Raw genomic sequence first — 15,602 nt, 5'->3', positions numbered from 1 at the left:
CTGAGTAAATGTAACTAGTTACTTCCCACCTCTGTGGACAGTACAGTAACCGTAACATAAGTCTAAATTAACAGCTAAAGCTTCTAAAAGCTTAATTTTCTATTCTGACTCCCATCAAAAGCAACTTTTAAATCCATGAAGCGTCTGAATTTAGTGAGATGTCAGCTTTTAGAAAGAGGCCTAACATGAGCATTTTCACAGCAGTGAGCTGAAAAAACTTGGCCTTCTAACTGCCCTAACCTTGGCTGCTAAGCAGAGCATCATAGCAAAGCACAACAGAGGCACTTGAAGTTACACTGCTGCTTATTGAGAGAAATATTACCAAGATCACATCATAATTGTAGCAGTTATCAAGTTACCTTTTATTTAAATAAACATACCTTCCACAGTACTGCAGCGGCGTGACTGCATGACCGTCCCAACCCTGAAAAGTCTTATTTCCATTTCTGTATAAGCAGTTTTATTGTTTGAAAAATGCTCAATAAATAAAGTTTGACTGATTAAAATATAGTTTGTCTAAATGAGCCCAGAAATAGACCATCCTGTACCAATGCATCAATATTCACTGCAAAAAGGAACTAAATGAAGTAAAATCTTTATGAAATGAGTGTATTTGTCCTTGATGGGTGGGCCTGGGTGGGCCTAGGCTCTCCCACTTGTTTGTTGGACATGTGTTGTTAATTGTTGCTATATAAATAAAACTGAATTGAATAGCGTGTTAGCAGAAGAAGAAGAGAGAAGAGGACAAGGAGAAGTTTCCTTCCAGCTGATTCGGACATGAGGTTCTTTGGTTGAGATCCAAAATGTGCTGAAATGGTTGAGTCAGCTCTCCTCTTCCCTGCTGGCTTCTGCTGGGGGTTTTGAATGGAGCGCTGACAGAAGGGGAGGAGGAGGTGGATCTCAGAGGAGATGCCATTTTCACATCATGCTAGCTCTCCATCATTACCAACTATAGCTTTAAGGCTATTTAGATGGAGCCAATGACTGCTGAGATATTCACCAGCTACTATAAAACTCAGCAGCTGAGTCCGGAGAGCACAATCTGTAGCGCTAGCTGACAGTGGACAGCCCATCTCTGCATGAAAACCTCACAAAGACGTTTAAATGTGGCTTTAAAATAATTGGCAGACACAACTTGTTCTTCTGCAGCTTTTTGTGGAACGGTGGTGCTCAACCAGTTCTGCTGGAAACTGATTGGTTTCACCACAGCACACAAGGCAACTTGTGTCAGAACTGCTTCATGGAGTTGGTGCTTCTGGTCAACTAGTGGTGGAAGGATTTCCATCCATGTCTCCAGGAAGCCGCCTGTCTGCACACATAATCCTTGTCAGAACTATGGACGGTGCCAGAGACTCCTGGACTCAGACCAATGGTTTTGTTGATGTCCCGCTGGATTCTACAGGGAACAATGTGAGCATTGACTGAAGAGCAGCACCCTTAAAGGACGCCATCTTTCCCCCATCAGTTCCATAAAGGACAACCTGGAGAAAATCAGGGCCAGATGTTGCATTTCTGCAGAATACTGATGGATGACACCAGTGATTTAATTCCAAGCGAGCGCTAAAAGTCATCTGAAAACAGATGTTAGAAATAAAGCAGAACCAGTGTTGTATAAAGTACTTAAATCTCGGAGTCAAGTAAAAGTATAAGTACCTTTCCAAAATATGACTTTGCTTGCATGATCAGGCCCCTGAGGTTTTGAGTGACTGTGTAGTTCCTCTCAGAGCTGTGGGCTCAGTCACAAGAGGAGCTCACAGTGGAAACTGTCAAGTACCCAGACGCAAAACTTCCTTCGGACAATCAGCTTTCACTGTCCAAGGTGCCAAAACACGGAATACATTACCTGCAGAACTGAAGGGAGAGTCAAACTGGGTCCTTTTTAAATATAAACTTAAAGACTTTTTTATTGAAAGGTCAGATATGTGAACATTGATAATCTAACTGACCTGATCTTGTATCTGTGATGTTTTAGTGTGTAATTTGTTCTGTTGTGTCTTGTGTACAGTCACTGTGTTTTGTGTAAAATCCTAACTGGGGACAGGCATTGAGAATTAGCTTTAGCTAAAATGTTATAGTGTGTGACATGACTCATGAAACCTACTTGTCCCTATCAAATAAACAAATAAAGAAATAAATAAAATAAGGATATCAAGGATGCCAATTTAATCACCCAGAATGCTTTGCTCAAAACTGACCCATTGTCTGTTGGCTTGATTCTGTATCAGGAATCATTTGAGGACGTTAATCCATTTGGGCTCAGGCAAGAAAAAACACAAACTCCTCGCAGTCTACCTCAGTTTAGCAGACATTTGGCCATTTAAATCGAGTTTGACTCACTGTTCAATGAGCTAGCAAACGTCCATGTGTGCAACCCTGGCTTGCCCCCATGCATTGCTCATGATCTTCTTGAAGGCATTGTTTCCTATGACTTGGCCCTCTACACCAAACATCTTGTAAAAGTTGAGAAACAATTTACATATGTGGACCTGAACAGAAGAATTGATCAGTTCAGGTACCTTGGAAATGATGCACATGATAAGCCACCTGAAGTCAACCCCAGCAGTGAAAAACTTGCAGGACATGCAGCTCAGAACTGGTGTTTCCTCAGACTGCTGCGTGTCCTAATTGGAGACAAAATAAAAAGCTCAGCTGAGGAACCACGCTTGGCAGCTTGTTCTACAGCTACGATAAATGGAAGAGTTCATTTGTGCAGCAGCTATTTCATCAGGTCAGATTGCCTACCTAAAAGTGATGACAGAGGATTACTTGTACTATAGAAAGAAACTGTTTCCTGACCATTCTCTGAGGCCAAAGCACCACTATGTCCTTCATTATCCAGAGCTGACTTGTAAATCTGGGCCACTCATTCACTTGTGGACGCTTAGATCTGAAAGCAAACATACATATTTCCAACAGTGTGCAAGAAAACTGCATAACTTTAAGAACTTGTGCTGAAAGGCATGGGCTCCTTCAGGCTTCCTGAAGTGCTGGCAGCCTGTTGCCACCTACTGTAATTGTTGAAAGGGGAACTGATTTTGATCTGGCTGATTACAATGATGACATCAGAGATGCTCTTGCCAGTCTAGACTGCCAGCCTGGTCCGATTTCACATGAAGCAAAAGTCAAAGGGACAACGTAGAAGAAAAATAGGTTTCTTGTGGAGGATCAATGTGAGGAAGGCATTGTCTTTGGAGAAATCAAAGCTATTCTACTTAAAGCAAACTCTGTTTACTTCTTAACACAATGCTACAGCTCTGTAACACTCAGTGATCAAGGCCTTACCAAAAAACACCAAAAATGCTGTGCTGTGTTATTCAGGAAGAACTCTTGGATTACTATCCATTACCCATGTATAAACTGTGTGCTTTGTCAGTGCTTGCTCTTCACCACTCTTTTCCTTCTCTAGAACAATGTCAGCAGTTTCTGCGCAGGAAATTCAGATGTCTGTTACTAAAGCCCTTCCTGGACTTCCTCAAGTGAAGATGGAGAAGCTGGTGGAGAAGCTTGTTAGCTGGGGGGTAGAAACCATTGAGGATGTAAAATACGCTGAAGGAGCTCCTGGAGCAGACCTGTCACATGTTCTTCCTCCCAAACTGCTTGACAACTTCAAGACAGGTTCATAACAATACATTTGGTCAGTTTTAATGACTGCTTTGTTGCTGTTGTTCATATTGTTTTTAGTACTGTTGTGGTAAAAGTTCAGAAAATGTTCTTTGCTATACAAGAAAAAAATTAAATACTAAAAAAAGATTTATTACTCTGTCAGCTGGGGAAAAAATGTGTGTGACAATATTCCACTAAGAAGTCCACCTTCATCCTCCACTGGTTTGGACATTGTGAATCCACCAACCTCTTCATCAGCTCCTTCAAGTTGGCCAGACATTTCAGATTCCCTGGGACCAAATGCCAAATCATGTGTGAACTGCAGGAGCAAGTGGGAAAAGACCACTCCCACCTGTTGGTAGAAAAATGATCAGGATTCTAGTTGATGAAATGAGGAAAAATTAAAAGAATATGACTAAACTCTTAAACTAGTCAAACAATACCCAAAGAGTTTTGCAGATTATGACAACCCAGGATCCATTATGAAGTGAGATGCTACTCCTCACTGAAACAAATTAAAACACGGGTTGAACATGTAAATAGAAACAACACACTGACAGCAGGCTGACGACATTCAAGAGGCATTTCAGAAAATGCTGAGATGACAAAGAGCAGAGGGCCAGCAGTGACTTATGGAGGCACCAGAGGGCAACCTGAGCCACTGCTTTCAGAGAGTGATGATATATTAGAAGACAAAAGACAGACTTTGCTAAACATTTATCACCAGTACGGCCACAGTGGAGCAGACAGAGCTGATGTCTGGGCTCTAATGAAATAAACCTATTATTTACAAAGAGAGCATATAAATGACACAGGAACCTCCTATTAAAGAAATTAAATACAAGTGGTCATACTTGTTTGTGCAGAAGCACCTCACTTCTCATTTTTGAAGAACCTACTGGTGTTAATGTACAAAATCAACTCAACGGTGCAATGGAGGACTGTGGCCCTCTCTCCTTATTGACTTCTTTAGGAACAAACCAACAAATGAACACATTAAAAATAGATTGTCAGCTGATGAAGAGGTTGGGATCATGGTTGCCAGCTTCTCCTCGCACATTTCCCAGAAGATCAGGACTTCTGCTTTATGCAGATGGAAGAATACAAAAGTCAGATGTGCCATTAATCTACGACTTTGTCTGACCTTGTGATGTTTTTAGAGGTGAGCTACAGCTGCAGATCTTGAAGGAACACACAATCTGCCCCTAAGTCCACAACTTGTTGACCTTGGTAAGTAGCATATGCACAATATACTCTTCAGTGTGTCTGTATCTTCCAGTCTTCTGTCTATAGACACATGGATGGAAGGTCCAGAGAGAAATTGACATCTTCAGTATCTGCTAGCCCTACATCTATAGTCAGAAGGGTGGGAAATGCATGGTGTCTGCAGACATAGCATGTGGACAGAGACAGAAGATGTGCCTGAGGAGTAGCAGATACGTCTCTATGTCACTGATGTAGGGATGTATCTGCCATCCCTCTCTCTGTCTGATGTCCCTAGAAATATCTCTATAGACAGTGGACACATCATCTCATTGTGTCCATAGGCAGAGGGACAAAAGCAAATCAAAAACAAATTAAAGACAGGACGGCTGGAGCAAAGGAAACAGGCAGCGGTGAAGCCACATGTCTCCACTCTGCTTTGCAAGCTGATGGACTATCAGGGGAACTTCTAAAAAGGTCAAATTACACATTTACACACAATCTGTTTTCTTCATCTGTCCTCCTGTCCATGACATGAACAGGAGGACAGATGAAGAGAAAACAGTCTGTCCCCCTCTCAGTCTTTCTCTGTCTCTGAGAGTCTCTGGCCCTGTTTTTCTGTTTGTCTCTCTCACTCTGACTGTCTTTATCCCAGTTTGTCTGTCTCTCTCTTTCTCTATGTCTGTCTTTCTCTGTCCCTCTTTGTCTCTGTGTGTCTTTCTGTCTCTCTCACTTTGTCTTTTTCCTTGTCTATCCTGTCCATTTCTAACAGAAGGACAGGGAGATAGCTACAATAAGGGAAGGTCAGAGAAGGATTGTCCGTCCACATATCTGTCCTTCTCATCCTGTCTTTCTTTAACTGACATAAATGCAGTTACATTTAATGAAAATGTCATGTGGTGATAAAACATTTTTCCTTTGGTTATCTTCTAGCGACCCCTTGATGGTTTCTGGTGGTGTTCAGGAACAGGCCCTACTCAATACTTATGTTGGCTTTGTTTGGGTCTTCACTAAGTTTTAACCTCCAATTTTAAAGCTTGACTGTGTTGGATCCCTTTCTTCCTTTATAAGGATAAAGATATTTAGCATTTTGACTGAAGGTTACATGAAAGACTTGTAAAACCTTGTTCTTGTGCCTTTGTTTGATAGTTTGGAAATTTTTACCCTTTTATACCTTTTATTGTGAAGGCTAAGTGTCATATGTAAGTGTAAAAATAATATATTTAAGAGTATATGATAATATACACTTATATTATAATATAATAAATGTATGTGTAAAAATAAAAAGTTTAATATAATATCATGTGGGTTATGTATTTATTATCAATCGCAATGTTTTGAGATCAGTTATTGTGAAAAGTAAATGTTGTTGTTGTAAAACATGTTTTTGTTGTTATGCTGCAGTTTGTTGGTTTTAAATTGTCAATAAAACAATTTTAAAAATGTTTTTGTATTTTTTTTGTATAAAATTGGAGAGTTTGGTACAGAAAGTTCCAAACTGACATTTTATTTCATCAGCTAGCAATACCAAATTATTTTATTGTATTTCTATTACAGGACTACTTTAATTTTATTACATTAAACATTTCATCTAATAAAACTGTAATATAATTAACCTAATATAATTAAAGCAAAGTTGCACTAAAATTACAGTAAACATTTAATAAAATTAATGTTGCGATGAATTACTGTGAAATATTAATATTACAGTCAATTTGTCATAAAATTACAGAAAAGCTATAATAGAATTATGGTAAAACAGTGAATAGAATACAGTAACCTGACTGTAAATAGTAAAGTAACCAGCTGGAAACTCTGGTGCCAGTAATTTACTGTAGATAAATACAATACAATATATATATATATATATAATAGGCTATATATATAAAATATACATATAGCCTATATGATAAATATAAAGTGACGCTGTCCTTCCAAAGCCTTTTCTAATCAACCCCCCTTTGTGGTTTAAATGAGTGAAGTGTGAGAAAACAGCTGTAATTCTCCATCAAATAACTCTCATATCACTCATGCAATGACTTTTTCAGCTGTTCTCTGCCACCAACTCGCCTTTTCCGCAGCAATATTATTGTTTCTTATGGTTTAATATTCTCCATAAAGGTTTCTAACTCCACTCGTGGGAAATTCCACTTCCAGGCTTCTTGTTTCCTGCCGTTTTCATACTGAATCACCTTATCTGCGTTCAGGAGGACTTTTTTCATGCTCCTGCTCGCCTTCACCTCCTGGTTGATCGGACGCTGTGTTTAGTTACCTGACTGATATCACCTGTTCTGAAACCGGAAACGCTGAGTATGACACAGTGAGGTAGAACTACTCAGAGCAGCAGCTTTCTAATCAGCGTAGATCGGCCATTTTTTCTGAAACGGAGCCCAGAACAAAGACGCACACCGCAACCTGCCCAACTATAAAGACGTCAGCCCCACCCACCAATCAGCGGTGAGCTCCGATCAGCACCTGGCGCTCACAGAGCGGGCCGTGGAATACCGTCTCACCAGAGCTGCTGAAAGTTACACAATAACTTGGTTTATTATTATTTTCAGCTTGGATGTTATTTACTGCGCAGCATAGATCTGCTGTGCGCGCTGAATCCAGATGCCGTGCGCCACTGCGCAGGCGCGGAGCTTAGAGGGAACTCTGCTGCTGCTGTGTCTCAAAGCAGCAGTTAAATCTTTCCGTCCCGCTAAAACATGAAGACAGTAGAGACGTTTACTGAGGGGAGCTGCAGGGGCCGCAGCTGATCCTAAAACCCTGAACCTTTTTAACTTTAAATCCTTTAATTTAGACACTTTTTCCCTGTGCTGCACACTGGAAGGCTGGAGACGGCCCTAGCAACGGTTGCTACGCTGATGGCGTTCCTTGGTGGAACTTCTGATGACAGCAGCTTCTTTGATGCTTATGACATCACAGCAGCTCCTCTGATGCTTATGACATCACAGCAGCTTCTCTGCCTTAGTAGACCCTGTAACGCAGATTTTCTTTCCTTCTGATACTTTCCTTGTGAGAGACAGACGTGTTTCGGTGAGAGAAGAACAGTTAGCGATAGTTTGTGATAGTTTGCCATCGATAGAAAATACCAGAGTTTGCTTGAAGAACCAGCGCAAACGGAGAAGCTATGAACGCCTCCACCAGTTCAAAGGCTCCAAGAGTCCCAGTTATTACTGTGGACATGATCACACCAACGATCCAAGATTTCATTTTGTCCATCTCCTTGAAGCAGAGCATGGATTTGACCTCAGGACAACTTGATGGTGACACCAAGTCCAAGGTAAAGGAGCTGCTGTTGAAGCTAGAGGAGAAATGTACCGCCTTCGTTCTGCGTAAAATCTACAAAGGACGCCTCAGATCTTTGGACGTGGAAACCGTTGTGGGCGACTCAGTGCTAAGATCATTTGCAGACGTCCTTTGGGTTGAAGGAACGACTCCCCCCAAGAACTTTGACAAGTTTAACAAGTCATTTGTTAAACATGTCAAAGGAAAAGTGAGATCTTCCCTCTGCTGCATGAATGATCCAGCAGCTTCCTTCGTCCTGCAAATCTCTGAGAAGGACACGGTGGATTCAATGGTTCCACTTGCAGTGACATTGATAAAGGAGCTGTTAGAGATGAGAAATGAAGAACGTCAGCAGAGGCTGCTGCGAAAAGCTGCTGAAGGCCAGCAAAATGCCCTCAAGGAGCAGCAGACAGGAGAGCTTCTCCACCATGGACGGTACCATGTGCTACCGACAATCCCAGAGGAACCAGAACTTGAAGAGGCAGCAGCAGAGATGAACGAGGTAAATTATTTTAACTTTAAAGAGATGGAATCAGAGCTTTAGATGGTGGATTAATTTATATCTGATGAGATTTCTGAAATGATTTGGTTAAAAAATGTTATCTCTTAGGAAAAGGAGTCAGAGTTAAAGATGGTGGACAGATTCATCTCTGAGGAACTAGGAGAGGTCAAAGACGTCCACAGTCCACAGAAGAAAAAGCGTCCTCAGAGCTCTAGGAAGTCCTGCAGTAGGTACCACCATGGACGGTACGAGGTGCTACCGGTCACCCCAAAGGAACCAGAACTTGAAGAGGCACCAGCAGAGATGAACGAGGTAAATTATTTTAACTTTAAAGGAAAGGAATCAGTACGGAGCCCCTCTGGTGACATGGACAGAATTTTTTTTTGAAGATGTTAAGTCATGGCCACCAGATAGATAAGTTGTGGCCACGCATTAGTAACACGTGGCCACCAGATAGATCAGATAAATACTGCCTTCGGTTTAGCCTCCAGGATGATGTTCAGCAGACAGGAGTGGGTCCAGGGATGAGATGATTAACTGTACATCCTCCATTTTCGCTAACAGTGGGAAAAAAATAGTTTTTTTGGCAACGTCTGGTATCAGCATAATTTATACTTAATAATACGGGATTGGGATACGGATTTCCCCCCAATTGGTGCACTGCGCGGTGGGAAAAATGCATAAATAAAGAGTGTAAAGGGCTCCTTTAGAGGGAACAGGAGGAATGATGGATCTGAGCTGAAGCCCCCGCTGTTACAAGTTCCTTAAAATGACCCTTAAAAGTGCGCACCTAAATTACATGTAACGTAATTTTGCACACCTGAATTCAAGCGCAAGGCAGTATGCCTGTTTATTAGAAGGAAACTTATAAACAGAAAGTCATGGTACCGAGTCTTTTGACCCACATGCAGAAAACACTGAGGAGGCAGAGAGCCGAGTTTTTAAGAGGTTTATTAAATATAGAGCTCAAGACGTGCTGCGAGTCCTCCAGACGTCTGGTAACAGCAGGAGGTGGTAATCGCGGTGATATAATTGATTCACCGGGGGAGTGAGCGGCTGCTGCGGGGCACCAAAGCAGGCATGGAGACTGCCAAGCGGAGTCGTGGGTTCTAGGTGGATTCTGGTGATCATAGAGGGTGCGGTGGCTGACAGATGGCAGAGTCCGGGGGGGGGGGGGGGGGGGCAGGGTCCGGTCACTCGTGCAATGCAGGCGGCGGCAGGGAGGCTGTCAGCTGATCGCCGCTCTGTGGACACCGAGACTTTCCAGGATGATCAGGGACTTTCTGAGGTTTTCTTCCTAAGCAGCTGAGCGGGCCGAGAGCTTGCCGGCCAGGAAAGAGGTTCTCCGGAGCCTGATCCGAGGCAGGTTCCACCTGGGAAACAGGGAGACAGAAATTAGGCGCTTTCCAAGGCGTAGAAAGACGCTGGCCTACTGAGTCCTACCACATAAGGCTGACACTCTGGCGATGAGGTGCTGACAGCAGCCTGTTTAAGAACCGTCCCCGCTGACGAAGGAACGCAGATCACCTGCGAGCGGCGCCTCCCTGCTTGTCAGCCGCCACCTGTGGAGAAGAGACAGGAAAAAAGGCAGCGCCCAGCCCAGGCACGCCTGCAGCACCCTGACACAGAATAAGAGGCTTTTTAGACTGGATCTGGTTAGCAGAACTGTTCTCTGATCCAGCGTGCAGCCATGACTGGTTCAGAATGAAGGATTTATCTGGCAGCCGCTCTCCCTACTTCCCTCTTGTGTGTGCGGTAGCGGACGGTACCGGCTTACTGTCACCACTGGTTAAGACCAAAAGTATTTAGAACTCTGATCGCTCTTCCTGCTGCTCTGTTAACATGAACTGCAGCAGGAATTATTATTGATGGCCACAAGCTGTGAAAGAAGCTGAAACAGCTCCGCAGAAGGCCGAGTCTAGACTAAGCTCTGTTGCGCACGAGCGTGTAAAGTCAGTGAAATGCGCGCGTCACACGGTCAATGCCTGTAAGATGAGAGCTTTGCTTATTACCACTCTGTTTAATTGCAAGAGATAGCAGGATGTCATTATAGTTCATTCCAAGGACGAAATAAAATGAAATCAAGTCTATGTTCTCCTTGTTTCTTGAATGTATGCAACACAACCATAAAGGAGCTCCCTCACAAATAACCTGTGGCCTCAACTTATCTATGTCGTGGCCACGCGTTAGTAATGCGTGGTCACGACTTAACATCTTAAAAAAAAAATTCTGTCCATGTCACCAGAGGGGCTCCATAAATCAGAGCTTTACATGTTGGATGAATTTATATCTGATAATATTTCTGAATTGATTGAGGTAAATTATTTAATCTCCTAGGAAAAGGAGTCAGAGTTAAAGATGGTAGACAGATTCATCTCTGAGGAACTAGGAGAGGTCAAAGAAGTCCACAATCCACAGAAGAAAAAGCGTCCTCAGAGCTCTAGGAAGTCCTGCAGTAGGTACCACCATGGACGGTACGAGGTGCTACCGGTCACCCCAGAGGAACCAGAACTTGAAGAGGCACCAGCAGAGATGAATGAGGTAAATTAATTTAACTTTAAAGAGATGGAATCAGAGCTTTAGATGGTGGATGAATTTATAGCTGATAATATTTCTGAAATCATTTAGTTAAATTGTTTTATTTCTTAGGAAATGGTGTCAGAGTTGAAGATGGTGGATGAATTCATCTGTGAGGAGCTTTCAGAGATGAATGAGGTAACTATTTTTGTTTTTAAATGAAAGGAATCAGAGCTTTAGATGGTGGATTAATTTATATCTGATAATATTTCTGAACGGATTGAGGTAAATTGTTTTATCTCTTAGGAAAAGGAGTCAGAGTTGAAAATGGTGGATGAATTCATCTGTGGGGAGCTTTCAGAGATGAATGAGGTAAATATTTTAGTTTTTTAGGGAAAAGAATCAGAACTTTAGATGTAAGATTAATTTATATCTGATAATATTTCCGAAATGATTATGGTAATGATTTAATCTCTTAGGAAAAGGAGTCAGAGTTGAAAATGGTGGACGAATTCATCTCTGAAAATGGAGGCTTGAAGGATAGAGTTGCTACAGCTACAGCAAAACAGCAGAACAGAGGAGTTGGAGTCAGGATCCAAAGGTTCCTTCAGAAATACAGTGAGGGACGATACAAGAGAGTTTCACCAGAGGAGTTACTGGCTGTTAAAGAGGAACTGAGAGAGCAGGAGACGGATGTTACAGAGGTTCAAAAATCTGTGTCAGAGGAGCAGATTCATCAAGTAATGAATGGAAAGGAAAGAGAAGTTAAGCCGGCACCAGAGGCTACCACACAGGTTGATGAGCCGCTGCCCATGGATTCAGGCTCAGAGAAGGAGGAGCAGCAGTCATTCATCAGCCTGCTGGTTCATGCACTGGTTATACAGGCTGTTACTAAATCAAAGATGAGGTGCAAATACACAAAGTTTCAACAAATCACCAGGAGGCTGTCTGAGAAACTCTGTGCTGAGGTGGAGGGAGGAGAATTTAAGAAGAACCAAAGTAGCCTGAATAAGCTCAGCGCTGACATCTTGAGAGCCTCCTGTAAAAAGACTGGCTGCTCACATATAAACCTTCTTTCAATACTGGGCCATAAGGACTCAAACGTAGAGGAGGCTGTACTTGCTGTTTGCAAAGAGAAAATCCTGAAGACAGCCAAGGAACCCATCCTGAAAAGGTTCTTCTCCTCTGTCGGCAAAGCCCTCTGCAAGCCCTTTAAAAAGGCCTGAGGGCAACCTGGAGTCATCCGGTTAGAACACTACCTGCTAAAATCTACACGGCAGGTTTCCAACCAGAAGTCTGGAAATAATCAACACAGCTACATTCACTGACCAAACATTTCCACCAAATCTTCACCAAGTCGGCACCCAGTAGACATGGTCTGAATGGGACATTATTTAATCCACAGGCAGACAGATGGATGATGGTGTCAGAAATGTTGACTTTCAGGAGGCCGCTACGTCAGAAAGGGCCACCAGAGAGCATGAGTGGTGGCATGGTGAGTGAAGCAGTGGTGTCACAGGCAGCTACCGGAGCGTCTGGCAGTCAGTCAGAGCAGCAGGTGAAGGTCAGTGGACACAGAGTCTGTCTCGCAGGCTCGTCAGACAGCATCACCAGCACTTGATGGAGTTGGATGGAGTTTGTGTTGTGGGTTTGTGTGAGGATGGCTTGTAGAGATCCACTAGCCTAGCTGATGGAGCATACCGATGTCTTGGTGAACAATGCTGGAACCAGACATCTGTAAGCCCCACATGCTGCGTATTTAGGCTGTTTGAGAGTTTATTTGTTACCATTGGTGAGCATGTGGGATATACAGATGTTGCAGCTGACCCATGCTGGAACCAGACATCTGTATTTCCTCACATGCTGCCATTGAGCCTGGAAGGTCGTTTTGTGGCCTTGCCTGAAATATGCGGTGTAAAATCGTCATGGTTACCAATTGTCATGTTTAACGTAGGAAAAGGTAAGGGAAAAACTAAAACATACACACCAGTGAATCATGACTTTACCCCCACCACCACCTCAAAGCCGGGCATACACTGTACGAGTTTTTGCGCTTTTCGGGCTGATTCTTCAGTCGTACGAGAATTCTTTTGATCGGGCCGAGTTTCAGCTTGATCGTGCGTCCTGCGTAGTTTAGTATACAAGGGCTACCAAGGGGCGATTAGCCTCTCAACATCTCTCTATCAGGCTCCTCTCCTGTGGAACCAACTCCCAGTTTTTGTCCGTGAGGCAGACACCCTGTCTACTTTTAAGACTAATCTTAAAACTTTCCTTTTTGACAAAGCTTATAACTAGAGTGGCTTATGTTGCCCTGACCTACCTATGGGGTTGTTCTTCTATGGGCTTAGGCTGCTGGAGGACATCAGGGTCTATTTTTCTCACTCTATTAAGTTCTACTGTTCTTCAATTATGCATTGCTTGTCGTCATTTCTGCTTTTTGTTCTCTCTCTTTTTTTTCTTCATAGTAGGTACATCTGGTCTGGCGTTCTGTTATCTAAGACATTATCCAGGGAAGACAGCTTTGGACAGCTATTACCATTTAATATATAACAGATTACTGGATCAATGTGTGCTTCTGTGCTTGTTTGTCTCTCTTGCTGTGTTTCTGCTCTGTCTTCTGTAACCCCCAGTCGGTCGAGGCAGATGACCGTTCATACTGAGCCTGGTTCTGCTGGAGGTTTTCCTTCCCGTTAATGGGGAGTTTTTCTTCCCACGTCGGGACTTTGATGGAATCAATTGGTTCCCTTATATAGGAAATTGTTCCACCAATCTGTATAATATGACTAAACTTGACTTTGTAAAGTGCCTTGAGATGACATGTTTCATGAATTGGCGGTATATAAATAAAATTGAATTAAATTGAATTGAACCACCTACCGATCAGGAATAGGAAGGTCAGTTGAAAATCAAACATGTTTGAAATTCAGTCGGCCCTCGTGAGTGATTGTGAGTGATTGTGAGTGATCGTGATCGCGTCCTGCTGTTGAAGCGGAGTTACGACCGTCTTCGAGCCGATTTCCCCCGACCTCGCGCACTGCGCACGTGCAAACAGGTATATTCTTCTTCCTATTCTCAAACGAAAACATAGGAGCGGGAGAAGCATGACCGCGGTACGTGTGACATGGAGTCAAACTACAGAGGAGTAACTTGTAGAATTGCCAAGGCAGCGCGTTTTGTTCTGGTAAGCCTCATATTTAACAGTGAGCTTCCACACTTCCGCCTTTTCTTCTTCTACTGCTGACATTTGGCTTCCCGGTAGACCAGTCCAAGCAGCGCCATCTCTCTACAGGGCTGAGTCCGACGTGTGGTTTTTGAACGCACTGTGTGAGCATTTAGGTCGCATCCGAGTGTCGGGCCACACAGTGTAAGAACAGAGATGGAGAGCTGTGAACTTTTAAAGCCTGCTGTTTCGTCATACAGTTTGAGCTGTATATGAGTACCACGATTGAATATATCGTACAGTGTATGCCCGGCATAAGATCAAGTCATAGGTGCCCTTAGTGAGTCTATAAAAACAAAACTAATAAAATCTGGGCCATTGGAGGGGACCTTGGAAGGAGGACTAGAACAGAACAACAAAGAGCAACTTAGCAAAAAGGTCAGGGGGCTAGAACCTGGGCCCAGAAACTGGAATGTGACGCTGGGCTATGGAGGATTGAACCCCAGACAGGACACCGTGGTGGAGCTCTGGAGGGCAACTGGAAGACCTGGAGATCCCTTGATGCAGCCCTGGATAGCAGCGTGGAAGCTAGTGGATCCCTCAATGAAGCCATGGAGAGTGGGGTGGAAGACTGTAGATACCTCCACGATGCCATGGAGCATGGCCTGAAAGCTGGTAGATTCCTCCATGGAGCCCTGGAGAGGGAGGAGAAAACCAGTAGTCCCCTCGCTAGAGCGCTAGACATGAGGTGGTCCCAATTGGACACCCTCGTCTGAGAACTTTTAATCAGTAAAACAAAGCGGTTACCCCTTGAAGAACTTAGATCAGGAAAAGAACGCTGGTGTGAAGTTGAAGATTGGGAATGCTGATGGTGATGAAAGGTCCAGATATATGGATGGCAGTGATGAACATGGAATGACCGTGAGTTTAGAAGGTAACGAAGATGGCAGAGTTAGGACTGTGGAAGGCAATGACCGTGACTGAGCAAGGAGTATAGATGGCAAAGAAGACAAAGAACATGGCAAGGAAGATGATGATGATGACTGAGCCATGAAGGTAGACGGTAAAGATGAAGATCATGACTGGACTCTGAATGGACTCTGGAGCACTGAGGAGTGGAGTCTGGGGTGACGATGAGTTGACACTATGAAGCGGCACGCAGTCTTGGACTCTCATGCAGTAGATCAATGGGTCTGATCAAAGCAGAGAACTTGGCAGAGCATGGACAGCTCTGCTGATATGGACGGTCAGAAAGGAAAGTTCCAGACCATTTGATCCTCCTCATCATGAATGTCTTATGGTGTCAATGGTGTTTGTGGCGCGAGG

The 15,602-nt window shown here is 43.4% G+C and overlaps 2 protein-coding genes and 1 long non-coding RNA gene across 3 annotated transcripts in view; 2 read left to right on the top strand and 1 right to left on the bottom strand.

Moving 5' to 3' along the window:
• The window catches only part of LOC118560306 (trichohyalin-like), a 190,389-nt gene that overhangs the window by 103,070 nt on the left and 71,717 nt on the right, over positions 1–15,602 (top strand). Inside the window, exons 4-5 of the mRNA XM_036131221.1 lie at positions 8,708–8,911; positions 10,937–11,140. Of these exons, the coding sequence (XP_035987114.1) occupies positions 8,708–8,911; positions 10,937–11,140 (408 nt within the window). The remainder of the gene's footprint in view (positions 1–8,707; positions 8,912–10,936; positions 11,141–15,602) is intronic.
• LOC118560357 lies at positions 3,914–7,088 on the bottom strand. Its single transcript, XR_004929278.1, has 3 exons — positions 6,999–7,088; positions 4,047–4,108; positions 3,914–3,955 (listed from the first exon to the last, which is right to left on the bottom strand). It is a non-coding gene; the product is annotated as an uncharacterized LOC118560357 (long non-coding RNA).
• On the top strand, positions 11,151–13,882 carry LOC118560342. Its single transcript, XM_036131299.1, has 3 exons — positions 11,151–11,314; positions 11,423–11,488; positions 11,596–13,882. The coding sequence occupies exons 1-3, from the start codon at positions 11,252–11,254 to the stop codon at positions 12,340–12,342; spliced, it is 876 nt and encodes a 291-aa protein (XP_035987192.1). The 5' UTR covers positions 11,151–11,251; the 3' UTR covers positions 12,343–13,882.

The sequence above is a fragment of the Fundulus heteroclitus genome, unplaced genomic scaffold, assembly GCF_011125445.2.
Source record: "Fundulus heteroclitus isolate FHET01 unplaced genomic scaffold, MU-UCD_Fhet_4.1 scaffold_42, whole genome shotgun sequence".
NCBI lineage: Eukaryota > Metazoa > Chordata > Actinopteri > Cyprinodontiformes > Fundulidae > Fundulus > Fundulus heteroclitus.
The sequence above is the reverse complement of the archived record's forward strand: the minus strand, read 5'-3'. Positions and strand labels throughout refer to the sequence as shown.

What these genes read in the sequence shown, in the direction of transcription:
- LOC118560342 (XM_036131299.1), top strand. Translation starts at nt 11,252, where the DNA reads ATGGTGTCAGAGTTGAAGATGGTGGATGAATTCATCTGTGAGGAGCTT. An exon ending in AGCTTTCAGAGATGAATGAG is followed by an intron (nt 11,315 to 11,422) that starts GTAACTATTTTT and finishes TTTATCTCTTAG; the next exon opens with GAAAAGGAGTCAGAGTTGAA. An exon ending in AGCTTTCAGAGATGAATGAG is followed by an intron (nt 11,489 to 11,595) that starts GTAAATATTTTA and finishes TTAATCTCTTAG; the next exon opens with GAAAAGGAGTCAGAGTTGAA.